This window comes from Papaver somniferum, chromosome 4 (assembly GCF_003573695.1).
Source record: "Papaver somniferum cultivar HN1 chromosome 4, ASM357369v1, whole genome shotgun sequence".
NCBI lineage: Eukaryota > Viridiplantae > Streptophyta > Magnoliopsida > Ranunculales > Papaveraceae > Papaver > Papaver somniferum.
Genome location: NC_039361.1, coordinates 60,253,892 through 60,264,289, shown reverse-complemented (window position 1 = coordinate 60,264,289; position 10,398 = coordinate 60,253,892). Strand labels below are relative to the sequence as shown.

Genomic DNA, 10,398 nt, shown 5'->3' with positions numbered 1-10,398 from the left:
TACTGTTCATTTTACTGCATCGATGTTATCTTCTACCTAAGTTCTTAGGTCAATTTAAACTCCATGAGTCAACTCAGAAAATTCTTGAATCAAATTATAACCCTAAACACCAAAAACTAAACCCGATAAACTAGAATTTCCACAAGATAATGATTGGTTATTGGTCTTAGTATTATTACCACGACGATTTACCAATAAAAAAGATTCAATTATTGATGCAACAATTACAGTTAAAACTGAAACTGAAAAGGAATTCCCTTAAATGTATTTAACAATCAAAAACTTATTAAATAAATTAAGTAACACAAAATCAAGACAATAGCAGAGTAGTCTTCCCAGACTTAAAATTCAAAAGTTTGAACATAAGGTGTTAAATTAATATATATTTTTGAATTTAGTTTATTCAACAAACTCCATTTTTCTTAATGAGTTTTTTCATTCGTGTTTTGTTTGAGGGTTGAGGTTTATGATTAAACTGAAAAAGAAGGGAATGTAATGTAATTAGGAAGAAGAGACGAAACGATTTTTCCTGGTTAAAGTATACTTGGAAACATTTTAAATCTATTTACCAACACTTCGGTTCAGTTTAAACCAAATCGGATGTTGCAAATAGTGATATTGGTTCTAATATGAGTAAAACCGAGCATATCGGCTTCGAATTCGATTTAGTCAAAAATGAGCCAAACTGTACCATATGCTGCTTTACCCAGCTATTAGATTTTCCATGATGCAGATGAGGACAAAGTAAAGTGCCAAATACCACATGTGAACATCAAAGAATTGTGTGAAATAAATTTCACGGCCATACCTAGAGATGCTAATTATATTGCACATGACTTGGCTCAAAGGGCCCTAATTATGTAAATAGATGATGGGTTCATAACGAAGAAAAAAAGATGTGTTTGAAGCATAATATAAAGAAAAGATGTGTTTTCAAATTAAAAGAAAAAAAATGCCATGGGTGAAGTAAAACTTCTCATAAAAAAAAAAAACTAAAACTATTTACAATTATACCTTCCACTGCTGTGAATGATGGTCCATTAATAATAACATTAACATGGTAATTATTGTTAATTATCAAAAAAAAATACTATTAAATGCCAACTCAACAAATACAAAAATTAAAATAATATAAAAATAAACCAGATAATTATAAGAAAATGGGGAAAGTTTTCTTGTTATAAATATAATCAAGAGGAGAGGGAAACAAAACAACGTCACTGTTTCTCTCTCTCTCTAAAAACTAAACAGAAGAAGCAGAAGAGTTTTGTGTTTATATTCTGTACGCTGTAAAGATAATCTCCATTGCGGAGAAAACCATGGCAGCAGAAACGACATCATCGTCGAGATCTGGTAGTAATAGTAGTAGTGGTGGTGGTGGTGCTGATTCATACATCGGCAGTTTAATTAGTTTAACATCTAAGTTTGAAATCCGGTACGAAGGTGTTCTATATAACATCAATACGGAAGAATCTAGCATAGGATTAAGAAATGGTTCGTCTCTTTTCCCACCTCTTCCTTTACTGTTTTTAGGGTTTTCTCCTGTGTATACATATATGTTAATTATTGCTAGGTTTTCCGGATCGTGTTAATTCGAATTCACAAGTTCTGGGATCTGAGTTTCAAATTTAGGTTTGGATTATATGATATCTTAGGTAATTGGGTGTTTATGCGATTGTGTCATGACGAAATCGAAGACTGTAGCTCAACTAATTAAAAAGCCCTTATTATTTTGAGAGAGAGAGTTTTCACGTGGGTGAATGAAATTGGGTTCGAATTGTGTCTTCTTAGGAAGTCTTTTTGTCCTTAGGTAATCATGTAGAAGAAGCGACTTATCAAGTTTTTCATTACTGAATTTCGGATGACTAAACACCACTGCTACCTTGATTACATCTTTTTGCTATCGTTTTGAACTATAAAGTGTACCTGGTATATCATTGTTTGTCTGTATTTTTACGGTTGATATAATTTGATTGAGTTGATGAATGGATGCCATGAATATGATAAAATTAAAATTCTCGTGGCTTGAAGAATTCCTTCCAAAACTACCATTTGGAGATTCGGATACAAGGACTTGATTGTTTTGGTGGGGTTTTCACGAGGGATGTCATGTGAATTTAAAACTGAACACTAAAAACTGAAGCTGTCTTGTATATGTTTGGTACTCATATACAGCCGCTCCCTATCGCTAGTTTGAATGAATATATTTCCCAATCAAAAACTAAAAAGAATAATTTGCATTCGAAATTTGAAAAGTTTGAAGTTTAAGGAGAGCTGTGCCTTGTTTCTTAACTGAATTAGTTTATTTGCTTTTTTCCCTACTCTCTATTAGTTGATTATTCTATATTCGCAGGAGAACAGTTACATAGTGTGCTCTTTTCCTATTGATCCTTGTCCTGTATTTTTCTACCTTTTCTTCACGCAGTATTAAAATATATGAGCACATGCATAGTTTTGACTCAAATGCATCTTATATTCTCGCTGCAGTAAAATCATTTGGAACAGAAGGACGCAAGAAAGATGGTCCCCAAATCCCTCCGAATGACAAAGTTTATGAGTACATATTGTTCCGCGGGAGTGACATTAAGGTCAGTTATACATTCACAGTCACATGCATATATGTTGAGAGAATTGCTTAAAATTCTCAATTTTATGTCAAATTCTGATCCTGTTAGTCTTTATGATTCTAAGTTCAGCTCATATGACACAGATTCAGTTTTCATTTGGTCTTTAAATCACCTATATTTGTATTTCCTTCAAATTTATCTTCTTCTTTTTTCTCTGTTTTTTTTTTCTTTCTTTTTCTTTTACTTGATTGGACTTGGTATGGGTGGTGACATTGGTCACTTAAGATTTGTTTTGATTCTCTGGATTACTCGATTTAATTTAGACTGAGCAACAGATAGCCAATTCGAGTCTGAGTAAAAAAGAAAAAATGATCATAACAGATTCTTTAATGAATAGTACTGAGCTTTTTTCTGTGTATTACTGATCCCCTTGTTATGTTGCGGTTATACCTAAGCTGAACAATCTCATAACCTTGTCCTATCCTTGACGGTAATAACACCCTTTAACAAGCAACCTACAAGCTGGTTGATTTGACTGTGCAAACCTCGCTGTTATGAGCTTGTCCTATCCTGGACAGTAATAGCACTAGCAGCCTTTCGCAAGTAACCTACCAGCTGGCAGCTGGTGGTTTCATTGTGCAAACCTCGCTCTAACAAGTTTGTCCCATCCTCGGCGAGAATAGCACATGCTTGCGAGCAACCTAACAGCCGTTTGATTTTGTTGTACAAAGCCTGCTGTTTTGAATTTGGTTCTTAATACTCCATTCTACTATTCTATGGATCAGCTACAGCCTACGGGGACCTTGGCTCTTATACTTTTTCATGTGGTCGCAGGATTTGCAGGTTAAATCTTCACCACCTGTTCAGACAACGGCACCTATTCACAATGATCCGGCTATTATTCAGGTAGTTGAATGTACTTAAGTCTGTAAAATTCTGATGCATCATATACATATTGTAGTGTGTGTATATAGCCTTCGTAGAATTTACTTGTGCATATTCTTCAATTTGTTGCAGTCACATTACACTCGACCACCGCCTGTGTCTCCCAGCTTTCCTCCTGCTAGTAGTGGATCTATCCCAGATCTTACTCCCCATCCTTCACAAATGGGACAGCCTAGGCCAACATTCCAGGGTGGACTTCCTTTATACCAACCTGGTGGAAATTTAGGTTCATGGGGATCTGCACCTCCTCCTCCAACCGGAAATGGCAGTGGGCTTGCTATGCCCATGTATTGGCAAGGATTCTATGGACCCGCTAGTGGGCTCCCTCCTATGCAACAACCATCTTTGTTCAGACCACCACCTGGCTTGTCATTGCCTCATTCGATGCAACATTCTGGCATTAATCCATCTTTACCAAATGTTCCTTCAAATTTAGTGCCTTCAAACTTACCTCCTTCACGCTTACCTTCTTCAAGCAATCCGGTATCAAATGTTCCAGAAATGCCATTGTCTTTGGTAGCACCTGTTAGTAGTAGTTCACTGAGTTTAACTTCCAGTTCTATGACACCTACTTACCCCTCAAATTTGGTTAATGCCCATTCCGCCGCATCAGCATCTGACACGCTTCCTGTTCTGATGCCAAACAGGGCTCCTACTACTGCTGTTCATACAGCAGCTCTGAGTAGTAGCTTGTCGTTGGTGTCTGCTTTGACTACTTCCACTTTGGATGCAAATGCAACTGTTTCTCCAATCTCTAGCAAACCTGCTGTTGCTAGTGGTCCATCGATGGGACATCAAACTCTTCCTCAGTCTATGTCCTCCATTGTTGGGACACCAAGTTCAAGCCACAAAGAACCATCTGTGCCGTCTTTGGTAACACCGGGGCAGCTGTTGCAGCCTAGTTCTGCTGCTGCACTTTCTTCATCTCATTCTTCACCTCCAACCCGCAAGGATGTAAAGGAGGTTCAAGCACCTTTGCTGTCAGAACGCTCGGCAACACCTCCAAAAGAACTTCAGGCACCATTGTTGCCATTACCTTCATCTTCTGGTCAAAAGGTACGTCCAGTTATAGCTACACTAATTGTGGATTTTGTTTTGGCTTTAATGGGTATTTATTCTCTTGTTTCAGGAGGTAATTGTTGTATGCCAAGAGATTTTATTACCTGGTCCCCCTGTTCTTTTACTAGACTTTGTTTCTTGACCATGCTACTCCTACTCTCTTGCAAGATATTTTTACATCATGTTGATTGCAATATGAATTAACTTTTCCTATTTACCTCTAGCCAAACGGATCTGCTACACAAACGCGCAACAATTACCATTATAGGGGGCGTGAAAGAGGAAGAGGAAACGGAGTAATTTCTTCTCTATTTCTTTTCCCTTTTTCTTTTGCCCCATGGTACCTCTTGATCGTAGAACGTGGAACTAACTTGACCAAGCTTTGATATTTCAGTTTTCACGTCCTGTTACAAAATTCACTGAGGATTTTGATTTCATGGCAATGAATGAGAAGTTCAAGAAAGACGAAGTATGGGGTCACCTTGGTAAAAGCAGCAAAGCTCAGTCAGGGGACGACGAGGACAATGATGGAGATTACCTGAACAATGAAGAAGATGATGGATCTGCGAAGGTTGAGGCTACGGTGAGATCATAAGTCTACCCAATCTAAATTTCGTAAGTTTTGGTTCGTCTTTTTCCAATGAGTAATATAAAGACTTCATCGTGTTTCTTTCAGCCTGTTTATGTGAAGGACGACTTTTTTGATTCCCTCTCGTGCAATGGGTTTGACCGTGGATCTCGTGGTGGGAGGGCCAAGTTCTCCGAGCAAAGAAAATTAGATACCGAGGTAATGTTCTCTTTCTTTTATTGTGGAAAGCTTGGTAACCTCCTCCTCATACCTTGAAGAGTATTTGGTTCATTAAAGTTCTCTCTGTCGTGGCGTATGCAGACTTTTGGTGATTTTTCACGGTATCGCGGTGGTCGAGGCCGTGGACCAGGTCGTGGGGGACGCTCTAGAGGCCCTCATTATGGGAGGGGGTATGGTTATGTTGGCAGGGGTCGTGGACAGGGACAGGGGCAGGGGCAGGGGCAGTCCATGCCGAATCGAGGAAACTAGTCTTAAGTAGGATCTTCCCCAATTCCCTGCTAAACTACGCAAGGCCAATATTGCTCGAGGTCCTACAACTAGCATGATTATATTACTTATATATGTGTGCATGTGCCTTGTGCGTTTTACGGAAATAATGTTTTAACTTTTAAATTATATGTAATTCTACCTAAAATATAACCAGTGCAAAGTGCAAACTGGTGTTTAAGTTCTTTTTTTCTTTTTTTTGATACGAAAAGAAATTTCATTAAGATCAAGCCACTCCTCCTTCCATGTCTGTCAGAAGTTGAGAATGAATACAATTAGGTGGATTATCTTATCATTTTCTTTTGGAACATATATTTTGTTGAAAAACAGAATTAACATCCCTAATAAAATGATGAATCTGCTGGTTACTGTTGAGCTAGCCTTTGTTGATTGCATCCAATATAGCTTTAGAATCTAATAGCAGTTGTTCCTACATGTTCTGCAGTAAGTAATCCTTCCTTTAACTTTTTGAAATTATCTGACAGAAACTGAAGTATGGTCGGACCGCTATCAGAGTGCATGTCAAAGATTGCAAACCATACTGCTCTACTACAATTGCAGTACAGTATCACATGAGAATCGCTTTCAACAACATTCTCACAAAAAGGACAGCTGACATCGATGTTTCTGTTTCGTCTAACTAGTCTTTCTCTTGTTGGTAGAATACTTCTACAAATTTTCCAAAGAATATGCTTTACCCAGGGATTACAAGTAAATTCCACACCAGCTTCCATATTTTCTTCATTTCTGATAGCGGTATGAGTCTCGATTTTGGGTGTGATAGGTCATGAGTTTTTCCAATCCTTATAATGCTTCTATACTTCCCAATAACTGAGCCTTAGGAGGCTAAAATGGGTGTTCTTTGGTAATAAAACTTTTGTTTATTTTCTTTTGTTATATTTGCAAGCTATGCTTTCCTTAACCATTCCTTTAATCATTGGTAGCCTATCTCTCTCTTATATTGTTGATCTGTGTGCAAGTGAAAGCAAATTCTTTTTCTTTATTGTTTGTCTTTTTTGTGGGTAGCAAACCAAAATAGTAATGCAACTTTTGTTGAAAAGGAGAGGGTACCAAATACACCACCAAATTTTTCGTTCAACAACATGTATGGATAAAACATAATACAATAGCAAGTAGAACAATTTAATGACCCTTGAAAATATATATATATAGAGAGAGAGAGAGAGAGTTTATATATCTACCTCTTCACAATCAGAAAGTCAAGGCAATAAACCGTGAACCTGAGTTAATAGAAGAAATTTGGACGATCTCAAAAATCAATATCCAAGATCAATATTGTTGTATCCAAATGATTGAATCCGAGTTCTGCCAAGTATGAAACTTGTTATCTATCTTTCAAGATACGAATTCTGCAAAAAAGAATCTCGTAATCGATCAAAATTAGTATGGACTTATCTACTAGAATTGATCACGTACTACTTGTGATATTCCTGTTATAAATATAAAAAAATATAATACGAAATAGGAAAACACATAAGACACCAGAAGTTTTGTTAACGAGGAAAACTGCACCTGCAGAAGATCCTGGGACCTCATCCAGATTTAAACACCGAACTGTATTAAGCCGCTACAGACACTAGCTTACTATCAGACTTCAGACTGGAATATAGTGGAGATCAAATTCACCCTCCAAGCAATTCAGCCACAGTCATGCTCCAGGAAATTGATTCCCCCAGCTGACGTCCTTTACAGCCTAAGAGTTGCTTCAGCCTAAGTGAAGACTTTTGGTACCAATCTGCCTATAACAAATAAGAATATTTGATTTATTTTAGATCAATAGATTAAGGCTTAGAAATCCGTTTGCAATAGATAAATCTAGCAAATCTCACAAATATGGAACACTTACACTAAGTTAGCTGAGAATCCTGAATAATTAACTACCTCTCAAGAACAACCTTGAACCGATCAATTAAAAAGAATTTTAGATATCTATCTCGATGAATCACAAAATCTGAGTCGAAGAGAACTTTGTGATTTCTATCTATCTCGTTCTTGAAAGAGATTACTAAAACCTCGATAACAGAATGAACAAGGTAAGGATACACGAACTATCAAGGTAAAGATAATCGAACCTGGCTTCACGAATCCCTAAGTGAAGTAGTTCAGTCGTAAACCTAATTATATTTCTCAAGAGAAACCTAGGTTCATAGAAGACAACTCTAGCAAATCAATAAGACATGAAAGTGTCAGGGATTGAATTTCCTGGTTTGTTTGAATATCTTTATTTACGGATTTTCAAAACTATGGTTGCTTAGAATTCAAGCTAACATAACTTGAGATTCAAGCAAACACTTTCTCTGTTTAGATGAAACTCTTGTTAGGAATTCATGTAAGCATGTGAGAAGTTTATTTTGAAATCACATAGAAGAGTATACACCATGGTTCGGGTACCGGAACCGTGTATAACGATAGTTCTTGGAAAATATGCTTTTTGAACTTATAAGCAATATCGTGTTCATTTAAAAACTTAAGAATTGAATCATGATGCACAACACAAAGTGATTCAGTGATTAATGAAGTCTTAGAGGTGTTTATGAGAGTCATAGTAATGCTAAACATATTTGTGAAAATAGTCTATAAGCATCTGCTTGATTCGTATTGGGTAGGTATGCGAAATGGTACACGCATTCATGACAAATTTGTGATTCAAAGACCGACAATACGCGTACTAGGTGTGCATACCGCTAGACCATTCACGATTTTTAGATCCTTTACAGTACGCGCACTGTACACGTTCACGAATCCAGAACCTTAATTCTGGAACCTCAGATATCCATGGTATGCGTACTAGGTACGTGTACCTATCTTGAGTCCAGATTTCAGTAAGTTCTTGAAACTCTCTTTTGATGTTTTGAAACACTACCAAAAGCCAGATATAAAAAAAATATCATTTCTTGGGCAATTTCCATATGATCCATATGACATAAAAATAATTCTTCCAATAAATTGTTTCGGACTAAGATTGTTAAGTACCTACGAACATCCATTGCTTGAATCATATTTCAAGATGTTTAACAAGACAAGCTTGACTTGAATTTTTCTTTGCAATATTAAATCTACTAGAAGTCATATGATGTAGTCACATATGGGTAGAATGGTAATTCATGTAAGTAAATAGAAGGTTTAGTGTTCACATACCTCTTGTTGATGAAGATCTCCAAATGTCTTCGTTTGATTTTCACTCTTCAATCTTCAAGGGTTACTCAGTGATGTCTAATACTCAACTTCCAACCTATAAACCTATATAGTTGTTCATCTAACATTGATGACAATCTTGAGATAACAACACTTGTGATTTCGACTGAGTAGTGCTCTAACAATCTCCCCCTTTGTCAATTTTAGTTAAAAAACTATCTGTACATATGGATTCAAAATAAATCGATCTTTCATCTCAAAATCCATCATGCTTGATTTCCTTGGTTCTTCAAAGTCGTCTTGAATTCTTCGTTCTTCATCAAGTTCTTCTATGGTTTTTTATGTGATCTTTTCATCTCCGTTGTTGTTGAAGATCCGCATCGATAACAACTTATGAGAATACTCTATTCGATATTTTCTTATAAATCACTCAACCCAATGATACTTATACCAAGAACTTGGTATTGTTACCTTCCTCAAAGTTCTATTGCACCACAACTTTGAAGCAATACTACGGTGATATGCTCTCCCCTTAGTCAACAATACTTACTACTTTTGATAATATGTTAAACCTATAGATCATAATCCACTCCCCCTTACATGATGCTCCAAAAAGCACATGTTGTAGTAGAATACTACTAAATAATTCTCTCCCTTTTTGTCAACAAAGTTGGCAAAGGAGAAAAACATAGATCGTAATGAATTAAAACAAAAGAGTATCAAGATTTGGGAACATATACAATCTTTTATTTAGACAATTTACCAAGTAAACTTAGCATCTTCATCAAGGAGATATAAAAGTACAAGCATCTCCTACAATTTCACAGCTGCACTCCCTACAAAAATATGACAATTAAGCACAAGTTTAAATTGAATTCTCTCCCCATTTGATGGAAAATATATAACGAAGTATAGACGCTTATCTTTTGGAAAGAATGTAATAATTCTTTTATATCACAACCGCACTCCCCATCAATAAGAAAATACAACTCAAGAAATAATAACACCTTTATTATGTTCTTTCCTTATCCAGAACTTAGCCTGAACTGAGTTCATTGACTTGATAGTTGTATCCGATAATATGAAAGAACACATATGATGGATTGGTATAACATTTGGAACATGTTTTACCATATATATAACAATACGTCCTGCTTCAAATAAATTACTAGACATCCTGAAAGACGAGGGTACCCAAATACACCACAATATTTTATTTATCAACCTATAAGTCCTCTTCCGAATATGATCGCATATGGACAAAGTCGAGACAACACAACAAATTCGGTTCACACTTTTTGTGATCGTTTATGGATACAATATCAAGACAATACAACAACAAGGTCACTTGTGTGATTGGCTATGGATACAAGATCGAGACGATACGACAACAACGTGTGCACTTGATAGTAGGTTCGGTAATAACCGAAATTCTATAGGATCAATATCAAGTGTTAAGGAATTACCGTACGTGTGTAATTTACTTAATTATAATAACAATTATAATGCGAAAAACAAAGTAAATGACACAACAAAATTTTGTTAACGAGGAAACCACAAATGCAGAAAAACCCCGGGACCTTGTCCAGTTTTGAA

General features: G+C 36.3%; 1 protein-coding gene across 1 annotated transcript; it reads left to right on the top strand.

Annotated features, from left to right (window-relative positions):
* Positions 1–1,184: 1,184 nt before the first annotated feature.
* Positions 1,185–6,028, top strand: LOC113275649 (protein decapping 5-like). Its single transcript, XM_026525187.1, has 8 exons — positions 1,185–1,494; positions 2,488–2,588; positions 3,402–3,473; positions 3,585–4,568; positions 4,796–4,867; positions 4,966–5,154; positions 5,248–5,358; positions 5,461–6,028. The coding sequence occupies exons 1-8, from the start codon at positions 1,320–1,322 to the stop codon at positions 5,626–5,628; spliced, it is 1,872 nt and encodes a 623-aa protein (XP_026380972.1). The 5' UTR covers positions 1,185–1,319; the 3' UTR covers positions 5,629–6,028.
* Positions 6,029–10,398: the final 4,370 nt, after the last annotated feature.